The 15,180-nt window shown below is 33.2% G+C and overlaps 1 protein-coding gene across 3 annotated transcripts; it reads right to left on the bottom strand.

The window, feature by feature from the left end:
• Nucleotides 1-723: 723 nt before the first annotated feature.
• On the bottom strand, nt 724-11,174 carry LOC117907567 (heterogeneous nuclear ribonucleoprotein A1, A2/B1 homolog). 3 transcript variants are annotated; one of them, XM_034821154.1, is made up of 9 exons: nt 11,087-11,174; nt 10,770-10,892; nt 7,190-7,270; nt 6,987-7,075; nt 6,821-6,895; nt 4,352-4,413; nt 4,174-4,233; nt 2,107-2,310; nt 724-1,101 (listed from the first exon to the last, which is right to left on the bottom strand). In XM_034821154.1, the coding sequence occupies exons 2-9, from the start codon at nt 10,890-10,892 to the stop codon at nt 1,016-1,018; spliced, it is 780 nt and encodes a 259-aa protein (XP_034677045.1). In that variant the 5' UTR covers nt 11,087-11,174; the 3' UTR covers nt 724-1,015. The 3 variants fall into 3 exon arrangements, with proteins under 3 accessions (XP_034677045.1, XP_034677047.1, XP_034677046.1); XM_034821156.1 differs by having other exon boundaries at nt 4,180-4,233; XM_034821155.1 differs by lacking the exon at nt 11,087-11,174 and adding an exon at nt 10,997-11,086.
• Between the last annotated feature and the right edge of the window lie 4,006 nt (nt 11,175-15,180).

Genomic DNA, 15,180 nt, shown 5'->3' with positions numbered 1-15,180 from the left:
AAATAAAAAAGCCCGTCGGCCCGACCCGACCCGCCCATCAGACCGCCAACCCGTGGGCTCATAGGCCGGGCCACGGGCCTACCATTTTAGCATGGCCCGGCCCGGCCCGTTGACCAGTCAATGGGCCCATAGGCCCCGCCCGAGCTGGGCCGCGGGCCTCTTATTTATGGCCCGGGCCGCCCGTTGGAGACCCCTAGCCACAACTAATGCTTCTTATTTTATCGCCCGAGATGGCGTGCTTGTGCATCCAGCTATTGCATCTTAAAAATTGAAAGAGAAGGCAAAGTTACAACCTGTCCTTGAACACAATTTTCTGTTCTTTAAAAATATAAAACACTCAAATACGTGTTAAGCTTCCATCAAAAACCCTTTTTAAAAAAAGCTCATTTTGAAAACAAATTAATTTTTTAAAACAAATTTTAAAAAACATTTCATAAACTTGTATATAAAAAAAATAATTATTTTTGAAAACATTCTCAAATATTAGACTTTTATCCTGCAAAACATTGTAAAATAGTTTTTAAAAACACTTTCCAAAAACTGTTTTGAAAAACACTCAATTAGAGACTAACATTTGGGGCAAGGAATAGGGAATCGGATGGCTCATGTACCCTATATGTTGTAAAAATTACCAACTCCAACAGTACCAAGTAAAATTTAAACAACCGAAGCACAGCTTTAAGCGGAAGAAACTACAGCAGAATGCTCACCGCGCTAAGAACATCAGAAAACAACAAAGAGACAAATGCTAGGATTAAGAATGAAAGAATGTACTGCTCTATTATTCCCTAAAAAGATGGAAGGTGTACAACGTTTTGAGTTCTTGTCAGCAATAAATTAAAATAAAACCTAGTATGAACCTACAAAAACACAGCTGCCACATGGCGGCAGCAGCCCACTATAACTGATACGCCTAAACATTCATCACTGAAACCAACACTCCCCAGCTAAAGATACCACCACATAATCAGCAGAGCAGGCATCCACAACTATCTGCAATGTAAACCTATGGGGTTCAGGCAGCTGCCTGGACTGGGCCATCTGATTTGATATCCCGACCAGGTCCACGGCCCCTCCCCCTGCCTCGCCATCGTCCACGCCCTGCAAGACTCAAACAAGCAGTAATTTAGGAAAGATCAAAATAATTTTAACATGAGTAGCAGAATATTTTGTCATGGGTTCATAGCAGATCCACCAAGGTAGATTTTATGAGTTCCTCCACCACATATTTTGAGGAATCAGCACCTTCATGGTGCCAGATCCAATGATTACTCGGTTATCTAGCATCATTCAATGCCACAGATAAAGCTTTGATCTTTCCTATTTTTCTTTCTAGATTTAACTGCCAAATCAGTGCCAGTTTTCAAACTCTTTGGTTTGTTTTGAATAACTCTTGATGAAGCTATACACAGGCAAATATGATGAGGATGAAATATGGATTCAAAACTTAGAGTTTACTTAGGAGTGATTCTTGAAAGGTTAAAAGCACTTCCTAATGCAATTTCCTTACAAGAATCATTTAAAACGATATTTCGACTAACATTAACCGATCCACCGTAAAAGTATTTCTAATAAAAATGCTTCCTATGGAAGCACTACAGGCTACAAGCACTTTTATGAGAATCAATCCCAAATGGGCCCAAAGAAAATTCGTGGAAGATCACTAGCAAATGCAATTCTGCACTAGATCCTGATGTACTTCAGATATTCATGGCAAAACTTAGAAATCTGTCACCATAGAAAACACATCAAGCAACAAATAAAGCATGCAAAACAATTTCTTCAAGGGGAAAAAACCCATGACAAAGGGGTGTGCTTCATAATAAATATGCATCTGCATCATAATTATACACTGACATATACAACTAGGTGTGGTGATAACATAAAGCAAGTGTTTCATTGCAATCTCATGCATTGCAACCTTAGGAAAGCCTTATCAAAGGAGATAACATGAAAGAATAGCCTTCCATACTAGAGAGGCCTCTTGACAAAGTACATATGGTGTTAAGTTCTGTTAATTAAGACATTCCCTATTTAACTAGCCATGAACCTTCTTTTATTAAAGGGCAGAAAGAAACTTCACAGAACATAAATCTAAGAGCTTACCACGGCCTTGAGCAGGCACTGCCCCTGATCCATAGTCATTGTATCCGCCCATTTCTTGTTGCATATCTCCACCACCATAGCCTCTTCCACGCCCACGATAACCACGGCCTCTTCCACGGCCTCGAGCTCTGCCACCATACCCCCCGCGCACACCATCCCAGCCACCATCACCATTGTATTCTACCATCCCATTGTTATTATTCCCTGAAAACACATTTAAGAGAAAAGAGGGATAACTGAGCTTATGCTAAATGAAAATACAACCAAACAGAATAAAGTAACATTAGCAGCCACCCAGGCATAAACAAAAAGTTGTGTCAATGATGGCAAGATTGATCTTCCAGCTAAGTTAACATATTTAGCTATTAGTATTTTTCCCCAATATGCTCCACTTTAGGCAAAGAATCTACCAGCTGGTTTATCAATTTTCAGTGTGTGAAATTTACAGGGTGATTGAGGTTTTAAAATGTATCTCTCCTGAGATCTCTAGCCACAGGCCAATAACCAAGCTATAAATTGAAAAAAATGGCAACCATGGAGCAGAAGTCATTTGGACCAACAATGACAGCAACATTGTTAACTGTAACTGCTTTACACAGTTACCAGAGGACAGTTATTCAAGCAACAAGGCAATGAATCTCAACTATAAAAAGTTGTCTCTCTTATAAACTTAAGAGACAGAAATCAAAAAAAGAAAGCCTTCTAATGATTGACAACCGAAATACCAAAATTAAGTGTCAAGCTAATACTTGCTGTGAAGAAAACTTGTCTATGATTGTCCTCCTTTTCACTGCTTGTTTGGGAGCTGCTGAAAACAGTTTTATATTTTTTTAAAACAAAAAACAGTTTTCTAGCTCAAAAATCACATTAGGGAAATTATTGATGAAAACAATGTTTGAAAACTTGTTCTGAAAACAAGTTTTTTAGAACAAATCCAAGGTGCTTTCTAGTGTTTTTTTTTTTTTTTTAGAGTACGATGAAAAACAATTGAAAATATGGATGATACTTCAACAAATTTAGGCATTATGCACAAATGCATAGTACCTTCATGGAGAATAAACCGAGAAAACTGTTTTTCATATTTAAGTTCCTAAATAGAATTTTGGTTTAAAAAACAATTAAGAGATATTTTGAAGAACTGTTTCCAAAAACTGGTCTTTTGAGAACCAACTTCAAAAACATTGCCAAATAAGCCCTTAGGTTTCAAGCATTTTGAGGCAGAATATAACCAAAAACCTGTGTCTGCTCCCTCATGAAAACTTCAAAAACAGAGCTCAATATGCCAGATATACAAAAACACCCATTTCACTAAAACATTTGCCAGGTATATGACATGTCAAGCTTACAAATGGACAAATAAAATGGAACATAACTTGCAGATGAGAGAGGTTCATCTCAAACTTAACAAGGAAAATGAAAAATTAATAGCTAAAGAATTTTCATGTCATCCCTAGATAAATATGTTCCCAGATCATTCTCAGTTCTAGGGATCAGAAGCAAAATGGTAAAGGGAAAAAAGAATCTTCTTATTTTTCATTATATATATTTACTAACCAAATGAAATAATCACTATTCTAAACAAGTAATTGTAAATCAACAGATAATCTGCTTTGTTAACCCGCCACCTAACTTTTTAAAGCTGGGCAATATAGAGCTGCTTCTGAAAAATCTGAGTCTTAACAAAAATATACGTTCAACTTTTGCAAAAATCATCAAAATGTTGCAGTGCAACAAAGAATTAACAAAACAAAATCTTATAAATACGGTTTTGATTTACTGCATATTTACCCATTTTATGTGGCAAAATTAGATTTTCTAATTACATTCATTTGTTAGCAAAACCATCATTTTGGCTTCCAACTTCATCAGCCTCAGGCTCTAGTTTGCAATATTTATGTTACACCTTCAGGTTCAACAGTGCAGGTAAAAGGCAACCCAGATAAGCACTTGTAAATATACAACTGTCAGTTTAGTTACCCAGAAAAACTACAATAAGTATTAAAATATTCTTATTGTCACATAAAACAAGACAACATTCAAGCACTACCAAAGAGCAGTGTAAGTTACCTCTACCTCTACCCCTTCCTCGGCCACTACGACCTCTGCCCCTCATCGCAGGAGAGCCCTCTGATTCCACAAGTGTTAAGTTATAAAAATGTCAAGCAATGAGATTGTAGTAAACAACAATGATACCTATCAAAAAAAAAAAAAAATTGTAGTAAACAACAATGATGCATTTTTTTACCTCCTTCATAATCATATTCAGTCCACGGTCTCACTTGATCAGCTGGAATTGGTGGTTGGTACCTGCATTTGGACAAAGATGGTCCAATGACATGATTATTACCAAATCATAAATAACTTGAAAAGCATAGCAAAGAACATGCATCACGATGCTTCCAAGTGCAACATAAATGGAATTGCTTTGGCAGATAAAAGACTGAATTCCGAGAGCTTCTCAACCCCTAAAAGTAGTGTTCAAAGGTCAAACACAAATTTTACAAAAGTTTGAATAGAACTTTCAATCATGGACACAACAATTCTCAGCAAGGCATATGGAAGCAGCAGGGAGACTCAACACTTATCCTCAAAAGTGATGCAAGAAGCAGATTTTCATTTAATTTAAATAAAATTTTAAAAAATATCATAATTATCCTTATTTCTAATAAAAGCATTTTTCAAATACCATTCCCATAAAATTCAATCACACCATAGCAGTAATTATGTCTACTTTTTCTATTGTTAAATGCACAAGTTAGACATTATCCCAAACAAGGCTACAGGATGTGATTATAATATGCCAAAATACAACATAAAGTGATTAAAGGAGAGTAGTACAAGTGCACCACGGAATGTCAAGGTCATCAGAATTGTTATTAGCTCTCTAAGCTAATAATTGGAGATCAGAAATAGGTTGGTCTATCATTATAAGGACTTTATTGCACCAGCATGCTTGCTTCCCATGCAGCACATAGATTTCAACTAGGACTGAATGGAATTATGGAATCTTTTGTTTCATAATCTTGAGCAAAAAACCCCATTTGGTAAGGTAGGCGACTGTTTGTTCAAATAAAAGAAGAGGGAGTTTGGAGGTTAAGAGTCTTGCTATTATTAATAAGGTTTTCCTTGGAAAATGAAGCTGACGTTTTGCGAATGAGATAGAGGCCTTTTGGAATCAAGTAATAAGGGGGAAGTATGGGAAAGAACGAGGTGGCTGGTGTTCCTGCGAAGTAAGGGAGGGGTATGGTGTAGGGTTGTGGAAAGCAATTAGGAAGCTTTGGCACCTCATTAGCAGTAGACTTTTCTTTGTGGTGGGTAATGGGCAATAGGTGAGTTCTTGGAGGGATAAGTGGTGTGGTGACATGCCTTTGTATGATTCTTTCCCCTCTTGCCTTAGTTGTTCCCAAAGAGGCTTGGGTGAAGGATGTTTGGAATGTCTCAAAAGGTGGGGGGAGTTGGAGTCCTTGATTTACTAGAGCTTTGAATGATTGGGAGGTGGATGAGGTGGAGAGCCTTTTATCATGGTTGTGTGGGAAAAGAGTGAATGTGGATGAGGAGGATAGGGTGTTGTGGACGCCAATGAAGAGTGGTAAATTCTCTATAAAGTCCCTTTATAAAGCCTTAGAGTCGGATTCTTCAGTTTACTTCCCAACGAAAATCATTTGGAATTCCTATGTGCAGCCAAAAGTAAGCTTCTTTGATTGGGAGGCCTTGTAGGGAAAAGCTTTAACTTTGGACCAAATCCAGAAGAGGGGTTGGGCTTTACCAAATAGGTGTTATCTTTGTCATACAAATGAGGAATCCATAGATCACTTCTCCATTGTGTAAAGACAAGGACTTTGTGGAAGATGTTTTTTTTTCTCTTTTTGGAGTTTCGTGGGTGTTTCCTTCTTCGGTTAGGGAAACCCTCTTGAGTTGGAATGAGTCTTTTATGGGTAAGAAGCACAAGAAAGTTTGGAGAGTGAGTCCTTTACGTATTTTTTGGACAGTTCGGAAGGCAAAAAACAAAATCGCCTTTGAAGGTGACATGTTGTCCATCCAAAGGCTAAAAGGTTCTTTTGTGTACTTATTATGTTCGGAGACTAAGATATTTATAAAAGATAGCCCTTCAACGTTAATAGATTTTATTGATTGGGTTGGCTCCCTTTGAGGGAGGGGTTGTTTCTTGTGTATTCTTTTGGAAAGTTTTTATTTCAGCTGTAAAGGGGTGAGTGTATCTTTCTTATATTTCATGGGCTGCTATTTTAGCACCTCTTTTTAATACAAATACTATTCTTTACTTACCAAAAAAAAAAAAAAACCTTGACTCAGCCTTGTGTCAAGAGATCACTGTCTTATTTACTACTTCTACAAGGCACAAGGTTAATCTTGTCCTAAGAACATGAATTATTCCCAACTAATCAAACCATCAAAGCTGGTGATTTGCATTATTATGAGGCTTTAAATTAAGTCTAGACCTCTTAAAATTAATTGGTAAGCACAAGCTGCACAAGCACCACAAACCCAAATAAATACAAGTCCATCCACCCACCCAATAAAAGAAAAAAATGTGATAACAAAAAATGCATGAGATATTCCTTAACCCCTCCTAATACAAGTCAATGTCAAAATCTCTCAGAGCCAAAGAATCACACAGTTACATCACTAAGCTATATATCATTTCGGCCAAAGAAACATGAAGTAAACTTTAACTACAACTCTAGTCATATTTTACCCTGTGGAGGATATATCCAGCTCCTTTTTGGACAAAGTGATGGCTATCACTGAAACATGGCGAGTGGTTTCTAGACTGCATCAGTAAGAAATATATCAGCCTGATAACCCACAGAATTTTATGCAAAAAAAGGATGAGGAGGATCAGAAGCTGCTTCAATTCTTACGGAAGAAGGCCTTCTTCTAGTGGCTCCCACATATCAGTTATATCAGTAGAACCAATCAATGTGTTCTGATGGAGACCAGCAATCCTTCTCTGAAAGAGAGAAACTAATGTTAACGAGCATATATAACATATATAACAAAAAATAATATACCCAAAATGACCCATGTTAATAGACCGAAAAAATAGGCAAATAATGTTGGTTACCTTAATTAGTTCAGCAATCATCACAGTTTTGTTGATTGCTCTGCCCATGGCTTTGAGAGCAATTTCATCAGATCCTTTATCCTAATAAACATAAATAAATAAACAATTAGCAAGAAAGATAGAAGCTTCTGATCCAAACAAAGAAAAAGAAAAAGAAAGAAAGAGAGAAGTGATGTCAATTGCTTCTGTAACCAGCAATTAAACACAAAAAGAAAGTTTATTTTCTTCATTTAAAGTCACAATTGAAACACCACACATCCAAAAAAAGTTCCAATGGCAAAATCAGCTTCAAGTCAATTGAGAAGGGGAACATTTTATGAAGAATATCATTTTTCACAATTAGACTTCCAGTTACTTGCAAAATATAATATCTTAATTGCAAAATAAATAACAAAAGAGCCAGAATTGAAGGCAAAAGAAATGTAGTGATCCACATTTTTATGGGAACAGGTAAAACAACGTCAGTTTGGTCAGTATTCTCCATGGAAACAACGGACATTCAAATGGGCCCAGTTAATCACATGCATGGACTCCAACACCCAGCTAACAGCCAAATACCTTAAGGAGAAAACTAGGCTTCCAGCAACCAGCTGTTCTTCCATTTTAGGAGAGAAGGGGAGAGAGAGAGAAAGAAAGAGAGAGGGCATGGCAAGCAAAGGGCAATGAGACCAGAAGACTGAAAGTAAAGGCAACACAACCAAGTACACGAGAAATATGCATGTTAAACCCCAAGAACTTGTGGGAGAAAACAAAAAAGGAGCAATTAAAAACTATCTGAAAAGAACAAGGCCCTTCTAGCCAGGAGAAATTAAACTATCTAAAAGTTTCCAGGAAGGAACATCTTCAACCGCTGATCCATTGTTCACACACAAAAAACATAGAATCTCTCTTTTAAGCTTCAGCTTTGAAGCATCCAATCCCAAAAATATCCAAACCCACGTAACCCAAACAAAACCACCCCAATACACACAAATGCACAGGGTCATACGAATAGGCCCCAGCAAAGGAAAGGAGCCAAACACAAAGTACCATAACTAAAAAAATGAAAAGAAGCACACAACATTGGAACCGAATGGCCTTTATAACGCAAGATCCAACAACCAATAAGAATAAAAGGATTGTGAGGAGAGGAGATTACTTGCAAGCATACTTATAGTGAATGAGGGAGATGTGATAATATCTGAGAGTGATTGTTTTTGTTGCTTGATCCATTCAAACATGAGAGAAGAACTGGAAATGAAACATTATAAATAAACTAAAAACAGGAGAACGATTCATCTATATGACCCAAACATACCAAAATAAGGAAAATTTTAGACAACTCTAAAAGATGGCTAGAGTTGGCTATGGTTTATGACAACATATTGACCCCATAAAAAAACATACAAAATAAATATATTTAAATGTGGATCTAAGATAGATAAGTAATAATCAAAACATGAAGGGTAAAATTACAGATAAATTGATCAAAAGAAATTAAAGCTAACATCAACAAAGGACAACATGAGAGGAAGTCACTGATAAAATTAGAGATAAATTGATCAAAAGAAATTAAAGCTAATATCAATGAAGCACAAGATGAGAGGAAGTCATTTGCAACAAAAAACAAAATTACACCACTTATAACGCAGTTATACATTAGTGATTTTTCAGGATTGGTGGCAAAGAGCCTATTGTGGTTCAGACACAAGTTCAATAACAAGAACAAAAAAAGAAAAAAAAAAAGTGATCAAGATTATAAGAAGAAAAATGGTCGAAAAAAATACTTGTACAAAATCCCATGTAATCAAAGTAGAGGTTTTATGACCACATATGAGTTTTTAGCACCTAGTAATGCCCATACACCAGAATCAAAGTACTTGAATGAATACCAAAATAGGTCTAAATTAAAGTTTCTGGTGGAAGGACTTACCCATCCTGGTATACATTTTACCAGACTTGATTTATTCAACTTTCAAATAGGAAATCAAGAGATAATATATTGCATATAAACAAGCAAAGGGAAGATGAGACATACATACAAATGCAGTTTCAAATTTAAATTTAATGGCTTTTATTTTTATAAAAAAATATAAAATCATGCATTAGAAAGAGGGGAGACGAAGAGACAATACACCATTGTCTCCTTGTATGCAGCTGTAATATTTCATCACCACAAATTCCTTCATAACTTGGAAGGAACTCTCAATTGGAATGTGTGTCAATGAGGGGCTAGATCTGATTACGAGAGAGCAAGAGAGAAATCTTACCTAGAACTAGTAATTGTGATGTAAAATTTCTTACGGATGGATGATAATTCTAAAGGCTATGAAACTCGGGTTGAATGGGGTTGTTAATGGGGTAGGAACTTGGCATGATATGGGATTGACAGTGGACAATGGAATTTGCAAGCAACAATATAATGGCATCAATAGAAGCTACGTTTTGAATTGGCTCCAGCTGCTATATCCCACTAATCATCATATTATTATTCTTACTGTAATAATATACTGTAGTAATATCTTTAATAAAAACCATCACACACATTTTTCACAAGAGTCACTTTGGTTCCACACCATTCATTTAACAAAACGACATAGTGGAAACTTTGCATGTCTTCCAACAACAGGTTTGGAATGTTTATCAATCCTTCTGGGGCCCCCTTCAAGGGCATTTCCGACAATACAAGGCGCTGCCATGTATTCCGGAAAAAAAAAATCTCATAAATTATCATGATATATAACAAGTCAACCGCACTTTTTGTCGCATCAACTTCATTCTCTTTTATTTTAAGCGGTCACAAATGCAGCAAAAATGTGGGTTCAGTCTGCTCCAAAGTTTCTGCATCTAACCAGTCATCCATACAAAAATGCAAAATTCCAATTTTGTTTGGTAGATTGGCCGGATATAGTTCTTTTTTAGATAGATTACTTACATGCATTTTTTTAGTGAATCAATTAATTAATTTATTAACTAATAACAAATACATTTATGGCAGCATAATGATGTTACACCTGACAGTAGAACTAGTAACTCTTAAGTTCAATGAATGAACTAGCTTTCAAGACTTAACAACAACACTACTGATAAAAATATTATGAACTAAAAGTACATTCAATTAAAATCTCACCAATCTCAGATGATACAACAACAGAAAATTGAAATAATAATTTCAACAATTAATGAAAGCATTAAATTTTACACCCAGCATTCATCAAATCAACGAAAAAACACAAAGCCCTCATAAAATATATGCAAAATAAACTAAATGAGTCAACTTCCAAAAGCGCCAAAAACTGAATTTTAGACTGAGTTGGAAAAGAACAGCAAAATTCACTCATTACAACAATAAAAAGGTCAAAATCAACAGAAAAAAAGGGGGCCAAGATTATCCAAGCACATTGGCAGTGAGAAGCCAATGCAACACTATCAATTCTTCCATATTTTTCAAATAACACATACCATAGGTCAAAATTCTCAAAACAGTGGAAGCAATATCAAAGACAGACAGACGAAGGAAGATCTCATAAAGCATATAGATGCCTAAGTTCCAAATCAGAAGTATTGTGCGTATACAAATGGAAAAACACTGATAGAAAACCTGAAGGAGAGTGGTAGCATAAGTAATGTAGTTCCTCATACGGCCCTGAGCAGTAATGCGAATCTCATTCTCGTTGATCGGAGTTTCAGGCCTCGGCTTCTCCACTCTCTGGTACCGATCCATCTGCAAAACCACCAAAAACGTCAAACCACACGAATCCATTCCTCAAAACAAAGAAAAAATTTCACAAACCAACAACACAATGCAGCAGAAGCCACAAAAAAAACCTAGATTCTGAGCGGTGGGAACACAGATCTAAAACACGGAAAACAAAAAAACAAAGAAAGAGAGAGTAGGGTTAGGGTTTCAAAGCGTACGGTTGATGTGTGTGGTAGAAGAGAAGAGGGTGCTGTGGTTTTGGCTCTCTAAGAAAACCCGCTCTCGCTTTTTCCTTTTGGTTTGGGTGGGCGTGGCGCTTTATCAATTCACTCCTTTTATAGCGAGGACGTGTAGGGCTAGTTTTGTTTCTATTTCAAATTTTTGTTTTTTTTTTTTTTCAAATGCTACACGTGATTACTTTAAAATTGAATTTTTCCTTGTCTTTAATATGAATTCATTTTTTTTTTTACACACTTTTCTTGTACTCAAGACATGAGTTCCACGTGGAACCCAATTTGATATAAACTATTATAATTTTAAAATTATTTTTTATAGAATTATTTTAAAAATTATTATCCTTTATAAAAAGCCTCCCACCTCAAAAAAAAAAATTAGAATTTTAAAAACTAATTCAATTAACGGTATAATAAATCAAAATTAGTTCAAAATATGTTTAAAATACTAAATATGCACATGTATGAAAATTTTAACTTATTTACCCATTTTAAAAAAATTAAACTTTGTCTATTTTTAATTTTATTTTAAATAAAAGATTATTAAGCATTATTTAACACCTCCAACCTTGGTTAAAGTCATTTTTTAAATTAATTAAAAAATAAAATTTTGGGTTTTGGCTTGAGTTGTATGCATATATTTTGGGCTTTATAAAAAATAATAAATAAAAATAAAGATAAAATTATCTTTTCCCGTTATAAAACCCTATATATATATATATATATATATATTCGGCTATCTTTTAATATTCTATGTAGGAGCTAGGGTTTTCTTCGAATCAATTTGTATACTTTAAGGTTAGTACTTTTAACATGGATCCAATACTTTAAATTGATTTCATTATTTAAGGTTAATATTCTTTCAAATTGTTTTACAGTTAGGGTTATTACAGGGTAAACTTTGAGAATATTATAATGCGATTATGAAGATTTTTGTAAATGTATTTTGGGTTGAAAAATAATAAGATGTTGTTTGAAAATAATAGATATTTATTTAAGTATATTAAAATGTTTTTGCTGTGGTTTTGAGGTATATAAGAATTAATTTTAATAAAAAGTTAAATAAATAATTTGGTTGATGGGATGCTAGAAAAACATTAGGTTAAAATTTATTAGGAAAGAAATTTGGGTAATTATTTAGGAAAACGAGTTAAGCCAACTTAAGTAATGGAAATTAGATATTTTACTAAAAGAATATTAATTTACTAATTTTGGTATAGAGTTAAATAATAAATAAATGCATATTTACAATATAATATTTATCAAAAAATAGTTCAAAAGATTTATTTACATCTCTCAAATCATTCATAGGAAAATTATGTAATTCTGTTCGTTTGAGTTTATTCAACTCAAATAAGGGTTAATAACACAGTGAGTTATTTTATACCCTTTCATTTATTTTTGGAAATATCAAAATATTTAAATTTCATAGGGTGGATCAAGTAATATTTTTCTAAAATATATTTTGATTTATTCATTGATTTATAAAATAAATCAATGATATCATATGATTTGTTTGATTTTTATATAAGTAAGTTTTACATTTTTAATTAATTAAAATGATTTGGAAACTCTAGTTATCAATCAGCCTAGTCAATTAAGAATAAGTTGTTGACCTTCTTTCCCTGGGGTAGTGATGCATTGCAACCTTAACCAATAAAGATGTTATTGACTTTTGGTATACCATTCATCGGAACTTTTTCATCCACTAATAAAAGAAATTTTAAGGTTAGTCATCTAATGCAAGTCCTAATATTTGGATATAGTGTTAGTGGAGCAAAGTAAAATATGAATTGATTATGCAAAATGTATTATTTGGTTGTATCTTAAAATTGAGAGTGTTGAATTTTCCAAATAAGTAAATTAAATTATTGAATTAAACAATCTTGATTTTTTTTTTAATGTGATATTTCATATAATTTAATTTTGTGCTATGCTTGATTTTTTTTATTGAATTGTTTTTCCTTACTGAGTTGTTGGATTCACCTTTCTTTATTATTTCACTTTTCAAAATCAAGTGATATTGGTGAGGAGGGTTAAGATAGGATGGGTGTTTCGATTAGAAAATATTTTAAATTTGATTTTATTTACAATTTTTGCCTTGAGACTTTTTAATTATGGTTTTTTTTTCTATAATTCTTATTTAAGTGTTTGACAATCATTAAATTTATTGTTTAAATATTTTTTAGATAGTTTTGGTTTTATTAATTAAAGTCATCAATGCGTTAGACGGTAGAGTTTTAACATGAATTAACCGTGGTGCCCCTTAGCCTCCAAGCTCTGGGATGTCACACATTATGATTATTTATTTTTAACAATAAAAAAATCAATAATGTTTTTTTCAAGAAAATTTTAATATCTATATTTTTATAATATATAATAAAATAACACCATCTTTATGCAAAAATATAATTTATGATTAAATTATAATATTATTTATTTATATTTTACTAATTAATAAGACTTGAATTAAATTTGATTAATATTATATAAATCAAATTTATTTTCTTACAAAATCAAAATAGAGAAATTATCTTTAACAAAAATAAGATAAGTTTATTTTTTATTTTTTAAAAATATTTTCGATTGGTCATTTCCTTGTCAGCTTAAGTTTGAGTTATGATACTACACCTATATCAAACAATCATTTTCGTGTAAGTTAGGTTTGAGTTTGGGACCACACTTATATTGCTTAGTCATTTTCGTGTCAATTGAATTTGAGTTTGGGACTACGCCTATATCGATCGGTCATTTCCGTCTTAGTTGAATTTAAGTTTTGAGACCACACCTATATCGATAGATCATTTTCGTGTCAGTTGATATTTGGTTTTGAGATTGCATCTATATCGTTCAATCATTTCCATGTTAGTTGAATTTGAATTTGGGATATATCTGGTGGCAATTTTCGATATATCGAGTGACAATTTTCATGTCAATTGCGTTTGGAGTCGCATGAAATAAGTTTCTCATTATTTTCCTCATTTGAGGGTACGATATTAAAGATACTTCTCAAACCATTTTTTTTTTCCATTCTTTATTTTGTTTAAGTTTTGATATACTTATTGTTTATATATATATATATATATAACTCTTATAAAAAAAACATATATTTACTTTTAAGTTTTAAATTTTTTTTATTTGCTAAATTTTCTATTCAGATTTTATAATTAGTTCTTATACTTTATATAAGAACTACTATTATTTTATATTTAATTTTTTTTTCAAAAAAAAAAAAACTTAAATTTTACACAGATCCATAACATGAGCAACTCCACCATTACCCGATTCCTTTGGTACACCATGAAATATGTAACAGGGAGAGGCATTAACCATGGACCTAAAAGTTTCAATGCAATTAAAAATCTTTCAATATCGCTAAATAATCTTAATGCGACAGTTAAACATTCTTTATTAGCTACAACTCATTTCTATCTATTAAATAAAGGGTTATAAAAATCAAAAAAATAATAATTAAAGATTAATGTAGTGATTTCGCAATTGATTAGCTAATAGTAAAATAATAATGTAATGAATTTCAATCTAGGATTGAATCTTTGATGCCACCCAAACCCATTAACAATAACTACAAATACTAGGAATCTTATTTTTGGTAAATCATATAAGTATATATCTCCATATTTTTCTCCATAAGTTCTAGGTGGTTTTAGAGGATGATTCATATTCTTCACTTCATATGTTAATTAGTTATTTACCAGATCATGAAAAGCGATATTCAAAACTTGTTATTGGTGTCATTTTGGAAGTAGTTGCATATCAAGGAAAAAGTGACATGAAATATTTGATATTATTTTTCTTGAAGAAACAAGTCCAACCCATTACCTTGTGTTATTCGAATTCTTTTTTTTTTTTTTTTTTTTTTGCAAAAAGGAAAGGAGTTACAATGTGTCTATTATTGTGTTTGAGTCTATTGTAGTCTTCTTATTACTGCATCCGAGTCTATGAACTTCTTGTTGAACTTCTTGTTGTTATAGTTGAGATTCTCTCGATGCATCTTCTAGAGGTTCTTTAGAGTCTTTAATTCTTTCTAATGCTCGAGTTGTATTGTACTTTATTTAAGA

Source organism: Vitis riparia, chromosome 18 (assembly GCF_004353265.1).
Source record: "Vitis riparia cultivar Riparia Gloire de Montpellier isolate 1030 chromosome 18, EGFV_Vit.rip_1.0, whole genome shotgun sequence".
In the NCBI taxonomy this organism is placed as follows: Eukaryota; Viridiplantae; Streptophyta; class Magnoliopsida; order Vitales; family Vitaceae; genus Vitis; species Vitis riparia.
Note: the sequence above shows the minus strand (reverse complement) of the source record. Positions and strands in the feature narration are given on the sequence as shown.

What these genes read in the sequence shown, in the direction of transcription:
- LOC117907567 (XM_034821154.1), bottom strand. Translation starts at nt 10,892, where the DNA reads ATGGATCGGTACCAGAGAGTGGAGAAGCCGAGGCCTGAAACTCCGATC. An exon ending in ATGCTACCACTCTCCTTCAG is followed by an intron (nt 7,271 to 10,769) that starts GTTTTCTATCAG and finishes TATGTTTATTAG; the next exon opens with GATAAAGGATCTGATGAAAT. An exon ending in CTGGATATATCCTCCACAGG is followed by an intron (nt 4,414 to 6,820) that starts GTAAAATATGAC and finishes GTCCAAATGCAG; the next exon opens with GTACCAACCACCAATTCCAG.